General features: G+C 36.0%; 1 protein-coding gene across 3 annotated transcripts in view; it reads left to right on the top strand.

Moving 5' to 3' along the window:
• LOC138711188 (peroxiredoxin-6-like) overlaps positions 1-17,081 on the top strand; it is a 57,354-nt gene extending 40,273 nt beyond the window's left edge. For 2 of the 3 annotated variants that reach the window (XM_069842551.1, XM_069842550.1), the window contains exons 2-5: positions 225-381; positions 4,151-4,368; positions 11,548-11,623; positions 15,442-17,081. In XM_069842551.1, the coding sequence (XP_069698652.1) occupies positions 225-381; positions 4,151-4,368; positions 11,548-11,623; positions 15,442-15,570 (580 nt within the window). In that variant the 3' untranslated portion in view covers positions 15,571-17,081. The remainder of the gene's footprint in view (positions 1-224; positions 382-4,150; positions 4,369-11,547; positions 11,624-15,441) is intronic. The other variant, XR_011335358.1, reaches the window with a different exon arrangement.
• Positions 17,082-21,783: the final 4,702 nt, after the last annotated feature.

Here is a 21,783-nt window from a genome sequence, read left to right as displayed (position 1 = left end):
ATTAGTTTGTAGCCTTGTACTGTATAAAATTATATTTAAGTGCTTGACGTAAGGAAAATGAAAATCCGTTAATAAGTCAGACAGTTGCTTCACTTCCCCTTCGGGAGTCCGCCTCCCTCCATAGGTGCTATGCACGTTGCTGGTTACACAGTGGCTCGGCGCACGATTACATCTTCGCCACGGCTGTCTTAAGCATTAATTTGTTATTTACTCATTATTTGCAGATGGTGTGTGCTGTTTTCTCACCCCGCCGACTTCACACCCGTGTGCACCACTGAGCTGGGTCGCATCGCAGTGCATGACCACGAGTTCAAGAAGCGGGGCGTCAAAGTTCTGGCACATTCCTGCGACAAGCTAAAATCGCACTCTGACTGGGTGGCGGTACGTATCCTTATGTCAATATGATCATGTTAAACATGACGGCAAATTTGGGAGAAAAGGAAATGGAAATTGTGAAATGTAATCACAAATGATAAATTTATGCTGTCGGTAAAGAATATCGAGACATTTATTCCTAAAACTGTATATTTATATAATACTAGTGGCTTGTGCAGCAAATGCTGCAAACTAAGTTCATTAGACGTTCAAATAAACATTTTTTTCCGATTTATTTTCAATGAAGAATACCAGACATTCTGAAAGTTATTTGCTTCCATAATAATGAAACATACTCCTTCTGAATGGTTTTTTTATGCGAAATACTTCTTCTTGAACCTTCCACCTTCAGTTTCTTAGTTTCAACGCGAAAACGCAAGTATCAATGCCAGGACGATCAGTCGGTTTTTCATGTGGGAGTAAAGCAGTAACTATTTCAGGTCATTGAGGATTGTAGGTGAAAACTAAAAAAAATGTCAAGTTTACTTTGCTTTCGAACATTAGACATAGTATCTTGGTATGGCTGCTGCATGTTTCGTGAACTACCTTGAAATGTAGAGAGTAAAATAATTTTATCCTGCTGAAATGATCGGGAGACTACAAAATCTTGTAGGCCTCTTATTTTATCAGTAAGTAATACCTTTTGGTCTTTTCTTAGGAAATCTAATTTTTGCGCTCTTTCGAGCCAATACTGAAGAGAATGACGCATATAAATATCTACACCACACCGCCATTAAATATATGAAAAAGACCCAACCCCACTTGATTAATAATTATAAAAATATTTGATTTTTACATCTTGATTACACAACTTTTAACACTGTATCACTTCCAACCAAAAAGCCAGAAACTCAACACACTAGAACAATACGAAATATACAGACACACGAAAACACAACCCAACGATATTCTCAACACACAACTCAATTTCAAAACACATACACTCTTTGACTCTACACTGCAAACGCACCCACACAGGAAACAAGAGGCGCCAAGACCAACAACGACCAGTTCCGAAGATGACCGAAAAATAGGTCGAAACATGTTAACAAGGTACGTTAATAATATTTAACACAAGAAAGTTATTATCATACAAATTCCGTATTTGATTTTTAATAACAGCATTATTATCTTACGTAAGTTTTTTAGTTTTCAGTAACATGTACTAATTATATATACTATATAGCCGCCACTCAGTAAAATATATAAATCAAAATCTAATTTAAGTTATTCTCTACATCTACTTATATAACCCCAAAACGTTTCACTTTCATATCATCAATATAGCATTAATATGTATAATTAATGAAAAACAGTCACATCATAGCATTAACTACAATAATATTTCATTTCTAATGGTAATAATGTCATCAAACCACCTCAAGTTTTGTAGTTTTTAATATCCAATACACAGCTGTACCCAGAAAATTACACACCACAGAATCGAACCTGTAAATTATTTTTAGTAAGTTAAGTTTTTAATAACCAATTTAATTTGAGCTCTAAATATGTCAGCGTTCTTGCAGATCATGGCCTTCGTGTAATATTGTTTACTGTAGTGTGTGTTTTGTTTTATTCTGAAATGCAATTAGCTAGTTCTCAAAACTGACGACAGATGGATTTTTGAAAATAGGTAAATTATGTTGAAAAATGGACATTTCACTGAAAACTACTATTTTTCTGAAAAACTTTGAGTTCCAAGCTTCAAAATTAGGAATCATTTATTAAAATCCGTTCAGCCGTTTTCCCGTAATTTCCATTACCACTTCAAATTATATTGTAATACGTCTACAAAACAAGTGATATGATCAGTGCTGGCTCGTGGAGTTTACTCATAAAAGGGTTCAGTTTTAAAAAATCAAAAGGTAAATTACAAAAGTTAGATCAGTACAATGACAAACCATGCATAATGAGAACTGAAAATAATCAAATGAAAACAAAAGATGCGTTTTAAATTACTTTCATAGATATCGCCTGAGATCCCTCTCTAGCAGCTGACACTGGCAGTGTAGTGAAGGCGGTGGGCTCTCAAACCACGCTTTGGCTGTTATCTATTTTCAACGAAAGAATTCGTGGTTAAGGTTATGGTACTTCATCATCATTAACATCATCCTTCATGCATTAGGCAACTTTGTCTGTAGTAGTCTTAGTGTTACCATATTTGAAAAGTGAAAATCCGCGACACACTTTCACCTTAAAAATGTGCGAAATAAAAAGAGACAAAAATGCAATAATTTGCTTGCATTAGTAACGGAAACACGTAGCCATTGTTGCATATAGGAAAAGTTAAAGATGTCCAGTTGTAGACTAATTAATAATTTACCAATATACAAATATTTATCTGCAGTATCCCTAAAATACGAAATACATTTCCACCTCATAATGTTCTACATTATCAATATTTTTCAATTTCCACTGTTGCATATCTGGTAGAATTGGTAATCAAAGAACAAAGGTTGCCAACAAGAAACGTAATTCTCTTCTTGGCATTGTTATGGATAGTGGTTCTAAAATTACCAAGGACTTTAGTGGAAGGCAATATTCTAACATAAAATGAATTTCAAGTATCAAAACTCTGACAACAGTAACCATAATTATAAAGATTTGAGCAAAATGCTTTGTCCTTGACATACCGATAAAACAGATGCTTCATTCAATATATCGTGAACTAAAATCCATAACTACATCAACTTTTGAGTGTTCTTTAAATATTAGTCTGTAATATTAGTAACTTGTATTATTGCAAACTGTATGAACTTCTTTTGTTTCTGGCTAATGGAAAAGAAGGCCTGATGACCTTAACTTCGCTAGAATAAATAATATTATTATTATTATGTTCTGTATATTTTTAAAGCCACCGGCGTGGCTCAGTCGGTTAAGGCGCTTGCCTGCCGGTCTGAAGTTGCGTTCGGGCGCGGGTTCAATCCCCGCTTGGGCTGATTACCTGGTTGGGTTTTTTCCGAGGTTTTCCCCAACCGTAATGTGAATACAAGGTAATCTCTGGCGAATCCTCGGCCTCATCTCGCCAAATATCATCTCGCTATCACCAATCTCATCGACGCTAAATAACCTAGTAGTTGATACAGCGTCGTTAAATAACCAACTAAAATAAAATATATTTTTCAAGTTCTTTATTTTTAACCGTTTTGATCTGTCATACCCATGGGTGGGCAACTCGTGCTCTCAAACTGTGAACAAACTCAGTCAGGTAGAAGGAACTCTGTGCTAGCTGCAACACGAGTGGTTGTTGGTTCGCTCGCGTCTACAGTGATTGGCGGCTTGTAACTGCAGCGGCTGCCTCGGCGTGTGCTTTTTTTGTGCCAAGGTTTTTAGCGCCTTGGGAGTACGAGTTGCCCACCCATGGTCATACCCATAAACTGAAGAGAATAAAATCGTATAAAAAGCAAACTCTAATGTTGTTTTCTTTTCTTTCTTGTTCGGTGAAAACTGAAACATTAATGCATCCCGAGAATCATTTTCGGGATGCAGATATCCATTCTGGTATGGTCCCGGAAGATCCGGGCTGTACGGCAACTCTAACAGTTTTTAGTTGTTCTGCCTGGTTCTGCCCATTTTTTGCACGTCCAATCTTTTGCCACTCGATCTGTAATTCACAAACCAATGTCGTAGCCTGGTCGGTCACATTCTTTGTATGTGGAACAACCAATATTTCTGTATTGCTTTATTTCATCCTTTATCTGAAATATTTCTAATTCTTCTTATGGTATTTATGGAAGAATATATCTTACCCATGTCCTATCTCTGTCTACTGCAGGACATCAAGTCATACTGTTTGGACATTCCTGGGGAATTCCCATACCCCATTATTGCTGATGATACCCGTGAACTGGCTGTGAAGCTGGACATGATAGACGAGGAAAACAAGAACAACGAAGATGAGGCTATGACTGTGAGAGCCCTTTACATCATCGGGCCCGACCACAAACTGAAGCTGTCCATGTTGTACCCTGCGTCAACTGGCAGGAACGTGGAGTAAGTGCTTCACTGTGTTAGTTTTCCTTAACAAAATACAGTACAACCTCATTAAGCTGATCACTGAATCTAGATTTCGCCAAAGTGTCGCAACAGAATATGGACAAGTACTTTTAACCATTTTAAACACATTTCAGCCACAGGCATAGCTCAGTCGGCTAAGGCGCTTGCCTGTCTGCCGATTCGGAATTGCGCTCGGGCGTGGGTTCGATTCCCGCTTGGATTGATTACCTGGTTGGGTTTTTCCGAGGTTTTCCCCCACCGTAAGGCGAATGTCAGGTAATCTATGGCGAATCCTCGGCCTCATCTCGCTATCACCAATTCCATCGGCGCTAAATGACCTAGTAGTTGATACAGCGTCGTTAAATAACCAACTAATAAAACATTTCTGCAGCAAAATATTTAAAGTGATGCAGTGCCAGTTTCATCGGGCACATCATAATAATTATCAAAAATATAATGTACTGTATTGATTTACACAGACACGGAAATTGGTCGCTATTCAAAGACTTAGTCCCACCTCGAAATAGCTCGGGGAATCATCGTGTGCGTTGTGTTAACATGTGTGTGTTAGAGATTCGAAATTCGGTCTTTGTAACAAGAAGAAAGAGCTCTATCGCTAAGCCATAAAGGCTTTGTAGGGAATATGTCGTTTTGTGACATACAGATACGTCGTTGCTAAGACTTGACTTCATCCTCAGATCTGGATGCTTAAGGGCAGCCCTATATGTACGTGAACAACCACAAATGTTATCAGAAAATGCAGGCTCTAAATTTCTAAAATTTTATGAGAAAATGAACTCACAATTTGACAAAAATTAGAAGGTACCACAACAAGACTTATTAGAACTTAAATATCTGATAAAAGTATTAAAAAGGTTACGAATAATATTTTTCAAACCAGTTTTATAAGATTATGAAAAAAAAAAATAAACAAAAGAATTCTGCAGTTACGTCATTTGGTAACCATAACATTGTTGTGGTCTTTCTGACATCTATAATATTTTTCCTGCATGTAATAAACACTTATTTCTGAAAAGTAGACTACTCTCAGAAATGTAGAGTTATTTATTTTAATACAATTAATGTTTTATTTGTCCTATATAAAATATATTAAAATTTACATAATGTTTTGTGACCTAATTTTTCTATTTTCAAAGAAATGGACATTATTGTAGTCTATCTTTTGCATAAATGCATGTTAAATCAGTGTATAAGATTTCAGATTTCTATCTTTAATGGTTGTGGAGTTATGAAATACACTCAGGGACAAAAAAAAACCGGACACTTTAATATTTGCTGGTATTTTGCAAAACATCATCTTCTCATACAATATTATGGTAGCCATCTGTTGTTTTGGAGAGGTGTATACATTGTTGATTGTTTTTTGTTTTATGAACAAGCCATTACAACCAAATATTCCAATTTTGCTTTCGGAGTCTCAGCTATAACAATTTTGTCTCAACCATTTTGTGCTTCATTATCGTTATCATTCGTTTTTTCTTTATTTTTACATTTTCTGAGTTTAAGTGGGGTTGTAACATTTGTCTTAAAACAAGATGCGACCTGAAGATGTGGCTCGAGCTGTAACCCTTTACGATGATGGACGCAGTGTACGTTACATTGCAAATGTTATGAATATGGCTAGAAGCACAACCCATGATGCCATAAAACGGTATAGAGAGACCCTAGAATATACCAGAAGACCAGGTTCGGGTCGTCCAAGAGCTACAAATCCAAATGAAGACAGGTATATGGTGTTGAGAGTTCTTAGGGAGCGCAACCTGCCAGCTACTAGTGTAGCCCAGCAATTTGTTAACATGCATGGACGCCCAATTTCGGCCAAAACAGTTAGAAGGAGGTTGAAAGCAAGTGGACTGATATCAAGTAGACCTGCAACTGGTCCCAGACTTCTCAGGATGCATCGAGTTGAACGACTGCGTTTTGCAAATAATCACAGGGATTGGAGAAATGGACAGTGGAGCTGTGTTCTGTTCACCGATGAGTCCCGTTTCAATCTGTGCTCACCTGATGGACGTGAAAGAGTTTGGACAAGGAGGGGAGAACGATTTTCACAGTGTTGCATTTCCGAAAATGTGCCGTATGGAGGTGGTGGAGTGTGTACGGATGCTCGTACAGAGTTGGTTTTTGTTGAAAATGGAAGACTAACAGCTGATATGTATATAAATGAATGTTTGGCTGATCATGTTGTGCCATTTGGCCAATTTGTAGGCGATAATTTAGTTTTAATGCATGATAATGCACGGCCGCATATTGCCCATGCGGTCGGAGATTATCTCCAAGAAGTGGGAATCCATGTTCTTCCATGGCCAGCAAGGAGTCCAGACATGAACCCAATTGAACACGTGTGGAGCATGCTGGGACGGCGTGTTAAGAATAGACGACCGAGACCAGAATCGTTACAAGAGTTGAGGCGAGCACTTGGCGAAGAATGGGAACTTATTCCTCAAGAAGACATTGCTAAGCAAATTGAGAGCATGCCAAGACGTATGGATGCAGTTATTCAAGCCAGAGGGGGTAATACCCGTTACTAAAAAGAGTTTATAATGTTTAAGGCACCATAAAATAAAAAACAGTTAGACCAAACGATGCCATAGTTATACGACCTTTGTAATTTTTTGTAAATTTTCTCATCAGAGTTTTTTTTTCAAATGTTGCCTTATAAGGTGCTAAATGAAACATTATTTTGTTTAAATGGATTTTGTTTCATTTTGAAATAATTGGCAACAAAATACAAGTAAATATAGAAGTGTCCGGGTTTTTTTGTCCCTGAGTGTAATATGTGTGAAAATTTTCAAATTTTGAACAATTTAATTTAAAGTAACTTAAATAGTGATTTCTAAACAATATTATTAGTAACCTTTTTAATAATTTTATCAGATATTTAAGTTCTAATAAGTCTTGTTGTGGTACCTTCTAATTTTTGTCCAATTGTGAGTTCATTTCCTTTTAAAATTGTGGAAATTTAGAGCCTGCTTTTTCTGATAATATTTGTGGTCGTTCACGTACATATACCCTTAATATTTCCCCGTGTACATCGCACACTAACCCAAACGACACTTTCATATAAATTCACGCTACAGGACAGCGACCATTTTCCGTGTCAAAGGGTGTACATTAAGTCACTGCAATTTAAATGCATAATACAGTGCCTTGTTGCTATAAACGGAGTTTTAACAAACTTCATACTATATGTTTAAGTACTTTCAGTTAATTCGGACTTTCGTCAATTCGGACAACTTATCCCAACTTGGTCTTGATTAACAAGGCTCTACTGTACATTCAAGACAGTAAGGTTGCTAGATTTTCAGAATGTAAACAAGGGTCAGTTACAATACAGAGTGGACCGCTGGAATGTACCTAATTTCAGTTGTATGTGACTGGTGAACGGTTGAAGATAGAACCTTACGATAAAGTTTATATGAAAGAAAAGCCCACATCTGTAGAGTAACGGCTAGCGCGTCTGGCCGCGAAACCAGGTGGCCCCGGTTCGATTCCCGGACGGGGCAAGTTACCTATTGAGGTTTTTTTTCCGGGTTTTCCCTCAACCCAATATGAGCAAATGCTGGGTAACTTTAGGTGCTGGACCCCGGACTCATTTCACCGGCATTATCACCTTCATCTCATTCAGATGCTAAATAACCTAAGATGTTGATTAAGCGTCGTAAAATAACCTACTAAAAAAATATGAAAGGAAAACTCAACAAGTTTCGAATCTTGTCGGTAGATGGTGCGCAGACACGGTTTCTTTTCGTAGATTGTATCGATTGTCAAAATGGCGACACCGCAGATGAAAGCGCAAACTGTGTTGTGGTATGCGGAGTTTAAATCAATTGTTAGAGTTCAAAGGGAGTATCGGCGAGTGTTTAACCATGATGCTCCAACTGCTAAAAGCATTAAGAAGTGACACGATACATTTTTAGCTACAGGATCGTTGTTGAAGAAGCATGGTGGTGGTCGTAATCCGACGAAATGGTTGCAGATGTTCAAGCCGCGTATGAGCGAAGCCCGCGGAAGTCATTAAGAAGAGCTTCGCGGGAACTTCAAGTACCAAAATCAACATTGCAATGAATTGCCCATAAACGTCTCAAACTGTACGCATACAGAGTGCAGTTAATGCAACGTCTGGAGCCGGTTGACAAACCCAAACGAGTGGAATTGGCCAATACGATGCTAGACTGTCTCTGCGCTGATCCTGATTTTATGTCCAAGATTTTCTTCTCGGACGAAACCACGTCAAAGATAAAGTGTACGCCACCCCAGTCAGAGACCTTCGTGATCTTATCATAGAGGCTATTGAGAGCATTCCAGAAGACATGCTCCAACATGCTTGGCAAGAAATCGCTCATCGCTTCGATGTCGTCACAGTGACAGCTGGAGCTCACGTAGAGATATGGTGATGTGCATATCGAAACTTGTTGAGTTTTCCTTTCATATAAGCGCTACTATAGATTTCTATATTCAACCGTTTACCAGTCACATACAATTGAAATTAGGTACATTCGAGCAGTCCACCCTGTATTTAACTCGAGAAAAATAAGGGGAAACGTCTAACAGAGTAAGAAATCTATGAGCAACATTTCAGAGCATATAGGTTACTAGAATATTAAAACAGTATAAGGGAAATTATCTTAGTCTTACACATTAAAGCTGTTATATTAATTAGTAACTACTTTTTATTAAAATTTAGAAGGTAAATTAATGCTGTCAGGGATTCAGATTGCGAGATGTAGAGGAGAGTTGGGTAGTATCGGACATCGGACATTCTTCATCCTATACAGTTTCAGTTGCTAGAAATTGGAACTCGCTTCCGAGTGATATAAGGGGTTGTTGGACAATAACTTCATTTAGGTCAAAATTACATAAATTCTTACTTAACAGATGAATTGCTGATTAATATGTGTTACTTATAATGAAACTAACATCTGTCCATTCTTATTATTATTATCATTAATTTCTCTAAATAGATTTACAAAACCTCTAATGGCAATTACATTAATATTCTCATTATAGAAATAGAAATATATATATTCTCCCTGTAACATAGTCCTAGTAAGCTTATATTAAATTAATTTTCATCATTTTACTAGCTATTTCAAATATTAAATTAATTATAATTCATTGAATTAAATTAGCTCATAAATTAAGTTACTACTTTACCTTATAGATTTATCTAAATTTAAATAAATGTGTAGTGAAGAATATTGCTGGAGAACCTTTTAAGTGTAGTGTAAATATTTGTAATTTAAATGTATGTATTGTATTGATTAAGGCTGGTTGAGTGGAAGAGAAGGCCTTATGGCCTTAACTCTGCCAGCGAAAATAAAACATTATTATTATTATTATTATTATTATTATTATTATTATTATTATTATTATTATCGGGTAATATCGGACAGTGCGTTTCTTTCATCTAATGCCAGATGAATAACATGGTTACGTTTCTGTATGCGACATCACAGAAACGTAACCATGTCATTCAGGTACTATCATCTGGTGGTAGATGAAAGAAACTCACTGTCCGATATTACCCGATGTCCGATACTACCCAGCTCTCCCCTAATTGCAAAGCTTGTGTTCATACGAGTACAAATTATTAAATAAATGTCTTATGTTTCTAAATACAAACACGTCCTCTTTGTTTCATTAGGAGGAGAATCACTCATTTTGATCTGAAGCACTTTTCGCGTCTTTATACACACAACTCAACAGTTACTGTACCCGGTACCAATCACCATGCACAGCATACAGATTGAAAATAAAATTACTTTTAACTGAAACATTGGCAGCTTAAATTAATTATTTGCTTCTCTGTCACGTTCAGTGGCGATTTCTCCATGAGGGATATGAGGATGATCCTACAATTTAATTTCGTGCCTCTGAGGATAGAAAACATTTTAATTAGATTTTGATTTTTAATGCGTCCCGACGTAATAATCTTTTCAAACTTCCACTTTCTGTTCGTGAGTTGTCGCCACTGCACATCTCAGACCTTAGGAATACTTTCCGAGGAACCATCCAAATATCTTACAGCAAACGGCTTTTTCTAGCAGTGAAGTTTTGGACAGGGGAGAGTGCGGAAGGCGAGGTATGGCTTGACTTTAACCGCGTTTGAAGATGTGACCGTGTATCCTAATACTACGACCCTCCTTTCTGGGTGATGGAGTAGAAACCCTGTCAGAGACTACAATACGAATTTTCAAGTACCCTTATAGCCTCCCTAAATGCACTTCTTTGGTCATTTTAAAAGAACAGAATAAACGAAACAATAAATAACTTAAAATGATATAATTTAAAAAATAAAATGAATAAAAAAACAAAATTACATAAAAATAAATAAAATAAGCTACAATAAAACACCAGAATTAACAGGACTTTCAGACGACAGGACTGCCAAAAGAATGTATGACTTGAGGCTTTCCGGCGTTTGATGTAGAATAACTCTTCTCGGGTTCTCAGCCAGGTGAGTTGGAGATTAGCTTCCAAGCTTTCGACGGCTAGCTCTGCCATCTTCTTCACTTCGTCCCTGAAGAAGATGGCAGAGCTAGCCGTCGAAAGCTTGGAAGCTAATCTCCAACTCACCTGGCTGAGAACCCGAGAAGAGTTATTCTATGCCAAAAGAATATCTGAAAATACTGCACCTAAAAAAAATCGGCCCATGAAAAAATATTTTTTTCACAACTAAACTTATGAAAAATATTATCAAATTTATTTATATTTTGATAGTTTCATTTATTATTTTAGTAGTATTGAAACAGAAAGCTATAAAATATTCTCATTTACAAGCCCTCAAAGCAATCCCCTAACTACCCATGAAGAGGTGAGGTGTTTCATGAGGGCAACACTTTATCTTTATCAGAATTATTTAATACAGAATCCGATTTCTGCATGTTCTATGTTAGTTGTTACCGTCCAAAGATTAAAATGAAGACAATGGTCTGCTGAGTGACTGCTACCCACATTACATCAAACTGAAAGTGAGATAGAAAAAACGTTATTTTATTCAGCAGACAGTCTGTATCAATTCCTGAAGTTTAGCAGCTCAGCATCGTCGATAATATAAATAGATGTTGTATGTGAAATTTCAATAGTGGCTCCTCTCCATTCTCAGAGAGCTGTTTGTGCTTACTTGTATTAATAATACTTGTTCTTTTCCAGTGAAATCCTCAGAGTAATTGATTCTCTGCAGATAACATCAAAGCTGAAGGTCATCGCAACTCCGGCTAACTGGACTGTAAGTTTAAATTCACATTTCAATGATGGAATCTGATTTTTATAATTACGTTATCCGTTACACCATCAATATTGACATAGTGTAATCGTAAAAAATTAATGTCTACACGATTTTGTCATTTCCAAAATGATTTGTGACGAAAATATTGTACCCATAGTACCATTAACATAAAAAAATCAGAATTCAGCCACTGAAAAGTAATAGTAATAATAATAATAATACTTACTTACTGGCTTTTAAGGAACCCGCAGGTTCATTGCCGCCCTCACATAAGCCCGCCATTAGTCCCTATCCTGAGCAAGATTAATCCAGTCTCTATCATCATATCCCACCTCCCTCAAAATCATTTTAATAGCCACCGGCGTGGCTCAGTCGGTTAAGGCGCTTGCCTACCGGTCTGAAGTTGCGTTCGGGCGCGGGTTCGATTCCCGCTTGGGCTGATTACCTGGTTGGGTTTTTTCCGAGGTTTTCCCCAATCATAATGTGAATGCAAGGTAACCTATGGCGAATCCTCGGCCTCATCTCGCCAAATATCATCTCATTATCACCAATCTCATCGACGCTAAATAACCTCGTAGTTGATACAGCGTCGTTAAATAACCAAATAAAATATAAAAATATAAATATATATCCATTTTAATATTATCTTCCCATCTACGTCTCCGCCTCCCCAAAGGTCTTTTTCCCTCCGGCCTTCCAACTAACATTATATGCATTTCTGGATTCGCCCATACGTGCTACATGCCCTGCCCATCTCATTGGTCCCTATCCTGTGCAAGATTAATCCAGTCTCTATCATCATATCCCACCTACCTCAAATCCATTTTAATATTATCCTCCCATCTACGTCTCTGCCTCCCCAAAGGTCTTTTTCCCTCCGGCCTTCTAACTAACACTCTATATGCATTTCTGGATTCACCCATACGTGCTACATGCCCTGCCCATCTCAAACGTCTGGATTTAATGTTCCTAATTATGTCAGGTGAAGAATACAATGCGTGCAGTTCCGTGTTGTGTAACTTTCTCCATTCTCCTGTAACTTATTTGAAGGTTTCGTAACAAGCTGTTTTTTACGGTGATGGGTTGTTAGTCCTTCGCCCAACCCCCAAGCTGGAGGACCACCCCTCATCGGCTGTCCGCGACTGCTTATTCAATATATTCACAGCTACCCTCCATATCTGGAGGCCGTCTCCTCGATCCGCAACCTGAGGACATGCCATGCCGTGGTGATTGGGATCCACAATGCATGGAATAATAACAGTAATAATAATAATAATAATAATAATAATAATAATAATAATAATAATAATAATAATTCTGTGCCACTATAATCCTTTGAGTATAACCTTGGCATCCCTTATGACCAATCGCCTTCCATTCTGTCTGATCACGTGCTTTAATTCTCAATCTCTTAACCTTGAGTTCCATTATGTCATTCTGGACATCATCAAGCCAACGTAGCTTAGGTCTTCCAACTTTATTTCTTGGACCTATTATTTTGGCATCTATAGATATTTTAGGTATTCTATCTTCATTCTTCCTAGTAACATGGCCCAGCCAGTCTAATCTTCTAAGTTTAAAATCAGAGATATCTAAATCTTTGTACACAGACTGAATTTTTAACTTGTTTCGTATATGCCAAGTACCATTTTCAAAGATCGGTCCATATATTTTCCTGAGAATCTTCCTTTCCCATACATTCAACATAAATTTACCCTTCCCAGGAAAGGTCCATGTTTCACTTCCATAGTATATTTATTTTATTGGGTTATTTTACGACGCTGTATCAACATCTAGGTTATTTAGCGTCTGAATGATATGAAGGTGATAATGCTGGTGAAATGAGTCCAGGGTCCAGCACCGAAAGTTACCCAGCATTTGCTCGTGTTGGGTTGAGGGAAAACCCCGGAAAAAACCTCAACCAGGTAACTTGCCCCGACCGGGATTCGAACCCGGGCCACCTATTTTCGCGGCCAGACGTGCTGACCGTTACTCCACAGGTGTGGACTCCATAGTATATCACAATAATCAGTGGCGTAGCGTCAATGTAAGCTAAAAAGCTTAGCTTCCCCAGTTAATAATAATTTCATAATAAACCTGCAGTTTATGGAGAAAATCATTTATTAATTTTAATAGAATTTATATTTACGCGTTAAATATTGCGATGCGGCAGCTCAGGATGATTTGTGATGCAGCAGTAAACAAGAAGCCTGCACACACCAGCTTCCAAGCAGATCGGTTTCTTCTGTGTAATCCACCCCGCAAATTTTCCATCCCTTTCTAACTAAGCTACCCTAGTCGCAAGGCTTGCAAGAAGCTAGCTTTAACATTTAAAATAAGTAGTTTCCGAGTTATCCCTTTTCGTCAGTTGTGTTCAGTTGAAGTGTTAGTGTGCATTTGGCTGATATAATAAATAATGAGCGAAATAACAGTTCCTGACATTAATTTACTTGAATTTTTTTTAGGATAATTGTATTATCAAGACCGACTTACGAACAAAAGTGTGATTTAAAAAACAAATGACCGACTCCCTTGCTGTCAATGAAGGACACAACCAAAAGACAGACGCATACTTACGTAATGATACTAATATTGTGATTTCTCTAAGTATGACAGGGAGTGAGCTAATGTTATACGTATACGTGTCTATTTGTTAAGAGATGTGTAAACCGTGAAATCATATTTTACTACGTATCATTTGAGGTCATGCCTTATTGGTGTTACTTACGATGTTCCAACCAATCTTCGACTGCTGACTTGAAATTGACTACTATTTATTTTAAGACTGTATTTTTGTAATACGTTTTCTCGTATTGCATGAAAGACAACTTAAGTTAGCTTCCCCTGCTCAAAATTTCATGCTACGCCACTGACAATAATAATAATAATAATAATAATAATAATAATAATAATAATAATAATAATATTACAATCAGTAAACAAGCCTAACCTAGACTTCCTTAGACTTTTTCACAAATGTGAATTAGATTAGATTAGAGTGGATTACCCAGGTAAAAAGGACCTTTCATAACTTATCCTCGTGTGCTACCATCTTCAAAATCTATTGTATATCTCTACAGAACAATCTAGCATTCATTAACTCAGTGAGCTTCCCCGAGAAGCCCAAACTCCTCCTCTCTAGAAACTTTGAATCATCTAGAATATTTTAATTTTAAGCACTTATGGTAAGTTTCTAGTTAGTATTTTCTAAATAACTGATTAAATGGCGATCTTACTCGTGTTAATTATGTAAGCATGTGGGGCTTACAGCTGTTTTGGTGCTATTTGACACCATCGTCAGAGCCTACTAGATTTTGGTGCTATCTCAACTTCGCTGCCTGTTGTGTGGGTGCGTTCGTGTGATGAAGAGTTGTATCAAATAGTGTGTGTGTTCTGAAATTGATCTGTGTGTTGAGAATTTGACTGGGGTGTGTTTTAGTGTGACTGTATATTTCATATTGTTCTAGTGTGTTGAGTTTTTGGTTTTTGGGTTGTATGTGTAGGATTTCCATGTCTGTATTTATGTTACTGTATGTGTGGTTAGCATTAGTTATGTGTTCGGCATATGTACATGTATTGTGTCCTCTGTTTTTGCTTTAATGTGTTCTTTGTATCGAGTTTCGAATGATCTGCCTGTCATGATTAACACGAGTAAGATCGCCATTTAATCAATTATTTATATTCAAGTGTTAAAAGTAGTGTACGAAAGATTCAACATAGTATTTTCTATACTGTATGAAGGTTAATAGCAAATCAGTTGAACCGATCTTTATTTAAATGTAATTTTAATGCCAATTTCCTTTCCATGAATATTACAGCCTGGTACGAAGGTGATGATCCTTCCACATGTGAAGGACGAAGAACTAACTAAGCTCTTCCCTAAAGGAGTCGACAGGGTCAGCATGCCATCGGGGAAGTCTTACGTGCGGACAACAGAAGATTATTGAAGTTCTGTGCAACCCAAATTTTCCGCATTACAATGTGTACCTTTTCCATCTTGAAAAAATACCACACGAATTCTGTATATTATAATATAATCATTTGTAATACATACTCCGTAGTAAAGGACTTATTCTTCTTTCCTTTTTCTAAATCTTGTGTCTAAATATGCTTTCGCGAAATCTATTGTCTGTTGCTTTTGGCTACTCTGTTTTTCTACAGTGTGAATATGGTCTGCATCAAAACTGAATCTCGGGTCCTGCATATTGTGTATTCATCAAAGGAGTAAATTTCCATTTTGTACATGTAAGAGCCAGCCAAATCTTGTCAAAGCTGTTTCATGATTGCTGTCCTTTGAGTGGCCAATCTGAGCTGAATGTTTCTCTCCTATTTTATCTTGCATTTTCCTTACGTTTTCAAAACATTTTATCAAGACTAATAACCCAAACCAATAAAAACAAAAATAATATAAAATCTGTACATTTTATTTACACAAGTAACAGATTGTTTTATTTCCTTAATGAATTTTGGATAGTTTTATTTATTTTGTTCCATTTATTTTATATAATTTTGTAAGAAATTAAACCAAATACCTTACTATAATAATACCGGACAGCTCTATACTAGCAGCACTGATGTGAGTGCGAAATATCGCGGACCTGACATCTAGCGGAGCGGCGTGGAATTACGTCCACAAATATTAAAATTAACATAGCAGGAATCGGACTATTGTTTAAAATGTGAGGTACTAATGTGGAATAATATACAAGACACTTAAAAAATGTTGAATAGTATTTAATGTAACATTATTTTATATCAAAGCTGCATATTATGATAAATATTACATACTTCGTATTATTTTCTGTAATTGTTACCAGTACATATTTTTTCTTTGATTTAGTGAGACAAAATTAATTCTGACATTAAGAACGAATTTACAATAACGCTTTATATATCCACTGCTGAGAACTACAAAGATAAAAATGGTAGTAATATGATGCTTGTAATAATTAGTAAAGGCATGTGGACAACAGTAAAACTTAATTTGCTAGAAATTAAAATTTCCAATAGGCCTACATTTTTAACTTCTATTTATTAGGCGTAAATAAAAAAGCTAATTTTTATTGTTCTATCAACACAAGACGAAGGCATTAGGCCTACTATAGAATGTTGTTGACTCACGTTTTATGATCCCTCAGAAATCGATTTGGAGCAATTTGTAATGCTGTAATTGTAGCAATTATAAACAGCGCCCATACACCCTGACATTTTAACACAGCACTAATTAATAAAACTATTAACTAGACCAGCAACAATATACACTGCAGTTGATTACAGCTTGTTTCGTGGGTTTCGCCACACCAGTCGCCTAGGTAGCAGCACCAGCATAGTTCACACGCAGAACTGCTAGCTGTCTGGCAATGTTATAGTAAGGTATTTGATTAAACTGTAAAGCATAAGAATTAAGAAAATGTAAGAACGACAAAGTCAAAGTGAATAAAGTTTCATTACCAGTGGTTTCTTTTGCTTCTAATTTACAAGCAACAATTCCTTCATAAATTAAGACGATATCAACATAATAAATTCCGAAAGCTATAATATTAAATGAATAATCAATTATGTATTAATAGCACTCAAACATAATAATTTTGTCCACTGTGAACTCTATTAACAGGGCAAATATATTAACTAACTAAAGCTGAGTTCTTGGCAATAAAACCATAAACTCTCTTGCTCTCCAATATAGGAGAGTGATGTAGCAAAAAGTATGACTGTTTTAATATAAGCACCATATTTTATGTCATGGCAGTTATATCATCTACAAGAAACCCCCAAACTGTTTGGAGAACTACATCTGCCACTGGTTAGCGGGTCCAGATAACCTAACTCAGAGGATTTTCAGACAACTCAACCGGACATATTCCCTCTTCACCATTTAGGAAACGCTTATGGATGTCAAGGCAGATCAGCATACTGAAATGGCATTTCTTCCATTTTTGATGAAAGTTATTCTGCTGTGACTCGGAGCCTTGTTCGTTAAACACAGGTTGCACCACGGGAAGGTGAAGATGAGATCACAGTCTACTATATACAGTCGCGAAGCTCAATATGTAGTAAAAATGCAAACATGGGTAGTTGCCCACCACTAGGATCGCTACTATCGCCTCATCATCGCAGATCTCTCTCCTAGCAGCCGACAAAATATGTTACACTTTCGTTGTAGTGTTCTTTTGGAAAAATTAACACCTTACTTCCATTATTGAAATATTAAATGCATAAAGTTAATTTATTATTTTAATGAAGTATATTAAATTCCAACATAAACTCGAAGATAACTGCAAGAAATAAGTTAATATAATTTTTGTTTGTGCAAAACGAACTGAAATTTACTATAATAGCTTCACTCATTCAAGATTATAGCGATAATTAACTATGAAACCAATAAATATTAATTCGCATTTCTCTTTACAACAATAATAATGGAAATATGAATTAATGGAGTAACTTACGTGTACCGGTACTTGTAGGGCTTACGTAGTTAAAGTGGGATGAGGTTAAGCAATAATAATCACACCAGAATTGGAAATAAAACGTGGTCAATAAATTTTATTGTAACAGACTTTTTCTACGTCTCTAGTAAAGCAACAAATAAAAATAACAACAAAATTAACAGCTATAATTAAAAACATATCCTTTAAAAAAAAAAGTAGGTCTAAGCAATAATAATCCCACCTGAATTGAAAATAAAACGTGATCAATAAATTTCATTAAAACAAACTTAATTTTTCTACGTCTTTAGTAAAATAACACATAAAATTAATAACAAAATTAATAGCTACAATTAAAAATATATCCTCTGAAAAAAAAAGTAGACCTAACCTTTATTTCTCTGGAAATTTAGCAGCCTAGGTGACAGAACTTTAACCGGTATGTAATGTCCTTTCGGTTAGACTGAAACATTTCATTGTGAAATTTAAGGATATAATGTATTCTAACAGTCACAAAGAACTTCAAATTAACAGTTTTGTTTCTGCACAGCATTCTTGTGGAAACCCAGGAACCTTTCTGAATCTTTCGGAAATCGGACAAAGGATAACTCTGGCCTCTTTCTCTTACTGTTGCTACAATTTATAGCACTACAAACGTCTCCTCCTTGTCCCATATTATTATTCCAATTATTATATTTTAGCCATTAACATTTTCATTACAACCAATAACGAACATTTCACAAGCATCAATGTGAAATACGCAACGAGCTAGCACTCGATAGAAATACGACACAGTCCAAAGTCGACCATGGACAGTCTATTGTTTCTAGTTGCTAACCGCTTGGAGCGCTTTATCACGAGATTTGCAAAAAAAAACACCTCAAGCTTCGCGACTGTATATAGTAGACTGTGATGAGATTCGAGTAGGAGAGGTTATGGAGTGCAATTCTTTACTCTTTGCAACCCAAGGCTACTGAGGTAGCAGTTATGAAGAGAGTAAACAGACTTAGCATACAACATTCTAACATTTACCATACTTCCCTTTGTACTCAAGGTATGTAGGTTCGATACTGGCTGAGAGCAATGGATTTTTAAGCATAAAATATCCTAAGTACAATTTCGGTCAATGTAGAGTATCCAACGCCCACTGAACGAATATTTCACACTTTTATCACTGCCAATGCGCTATAAACCAATTTTCGGGAATCTAATGTAAAAGACTGCCTACAGATATTTGGAAAGTTTCAGAGAAAATTCACAAATTCAATCTTCTAACACGATTTTTTTTGTTTTTAAATAATTAAGTAATTTGCTTGGAGACATCGTTAGACATAGACCACTCTTACACTAAACTGGAGTAATTTGAGCTTATTAATCAGATATGATTCTACTTACTGTTTTTATACGCTCACCTGTTATGTAATTTTTATTTTATACATATTTCATTGTTATTGCCCATCCAAAGATCGTTAGGAACGCTGAATATTACTTAATATCTCCTATCTTTCTTCAAATAGTGTTTATATGCCATGCTAATTTTCATTTGTTTTCATAAGTTAACAATGATGCACATTGGGAGCAACATATAAGAAATTATTTTCCTACACAAGCCACGCTATATTCACGTTGTTTTGAAATTATTAATCGAAGATGGTTTGCTTATTGTTTATTACAAGCACATTTGTATGTAATTTTTATTTCATACGGTTTTTTTTCTATCCATACGTTTTATTACAAGCACATTTGTATGTAATTTCTATTCCATACGTTTTTTGTCTATGGTGAATATTATTCATGCTTGTTTCCTGTATTTCTTAAAATAATGTTATGTGGCATATTAGTTTTTATTTGTCGTTATTTACGTAAAAATGATGCGCCAAAAAATAAATAATAATAATAATTTTGTACTCATTCCACATCCTATATATTCACATTTGTTTTTCAGTCATTTATTAAAGAATGTACCGGTATTTAAAAGACTAATAATTTAGAAACATGTTACATAAATCATCCTTGTGCCAAAAGAGAATGCTCCCTGGACCAAATTGTCGTATTTTGCAGTGGTCGTCAATACTCGCTGAAATGGGTAATAATATAATATAATTATGTTGTACGTAGCATTTAGAAACATGTTATATAAATCATTCTTGTGCCAAAAAGAGAATGCTCCCTGGACCAAATTATCGTATTTTGCAGTGGTCGTTTGGTACTCGCTGAAATGGGTAATAATATAATTAAGCCCCGATGATGATCCGACGTGTAGCAAATGATGTAAAAAGCGGGGTATCGGGGCTGCAAGCCCCGATGATGATCTGACATGTAGCACATGATGTAAAAAGCGGGGTATCGGGGCTGCAAGCCCCGATGATGATCAACTTGTAGCACATGATGTAAAAAGCGGGGTATCGGGGCTGCTATAATTATGTTATGTAGGTTAGATTATGTGTGTAGTATTCTCAAAGGTTAGGTTAGGTTAGGGTAGATTAGGTGTGTAGCATTATATGAAAGGTTAGGTTATGTTAGATTAGTTGTATAGTATTATATGAGGTTATGTTAGGTTAGGTTAGGTTAGAGTAGATTAGGTGTGTAGCATTATATGAAAGGTATTATATGAGGTTATGTTATGTATAGTATTATATGAGGTTATGTTTGGTTAGATTATGTATGTAGTATTCTCAAAGGTTAGGTTAGGTTAGGTTAGGTTAGGTTAGATTAGATTAGATTAGGTGTGTACTATTCCTTAGTATAATTCAAAGGCATTTTCAGTTATTTACTTTTATTCATACAAATTTGCTGCAAGTGTAAAATCGCCAGTAATTTTATTTACCAGAGTTGGCAACCCTAAACATACATCTTTTTTTGCTTTGGAACCACAGATTTTTTTTTTTTTTATTTCCGAATTGTTTACTGAATAGAATTGTGTAAATTTAATTTATTGAGCGTGATATATTTATTAATTTGTGCTTTGTGAAGTTATTCCATTTCTCTGTTTAATATAATGAGTTAAAAAAATGCAAAAAAAATCTGTTATTATAATATTATTATCTTGTACATAGCAAGATCGATTATTCAATTGATAGGATATTTTATGAGGTTGTCGTGACTGAGATATCTATTGTCAATTGCTTTTATTTCTCAGAAGGCCTTGACTGACGGGTATGTAAGGACCGGCGCTGTTAGGGGTTTGGGATGGCCCACAAGCAACAAGTTATACTAAATATGTTTAGTGTAAAACTGGCCTATGTCTCTATAGTGGGCGGGACATAAGTAACATTCACCACAATTTCATCGGATGAGGAAGTAAAGTCTGATTCCATGCAGTAGATTTACAGAATGCACCAAAACCAACAGTATTGAAATTCTCGCATGTACGTATCGTATCCATTGTTGTATTGTTGATACATAATATAGTGAAGATTTGCTAAAATGGTTCTCACAACTGAGGAAAAAGTGTTTATTGTAGAGTATTATTTCCGCGCAAATGGCCCTAGTTTCAAACAAGTTTCAGATGAGTTTCGTGATAAGTTTCACAAAGCTCTGCTGAGTAACGTGGTTTTGTTACAAGCCGTTGCTAAGTTTCGCCGTACAGGAAGCGTACTCACTTAAAGAAAAGGCTACACAGGTCCATCTGTTACTGTGACAAATAATGATAATCATGGGTGGCTGACCCAGGTGTTACAGTCTCCGAAAATAAGTCTTTGGCGAACAGCTTGGAAATTTGGTATCAGTACA

The sequence above is a fragment of the Periplaneta americana genome, chromosome 12 (genome assembly GCF_040183065.1).
Source record: "Periplaneta americana isolate PAMFEO1 chromosome 12, P.americana_PAMFEO1_priV1, whole genome shotgun sequence".
Classification (NCBI taxonomy): domain Eukaryota; kingdom Metazoa; phylum Arthropoda; class Insecta; order Blattodea; family Blattidae; genus Periplaneta; species Periplaneta americana.
This window is presented reverse-complemented; position numbering and strand designations above follow the sequence as displayed.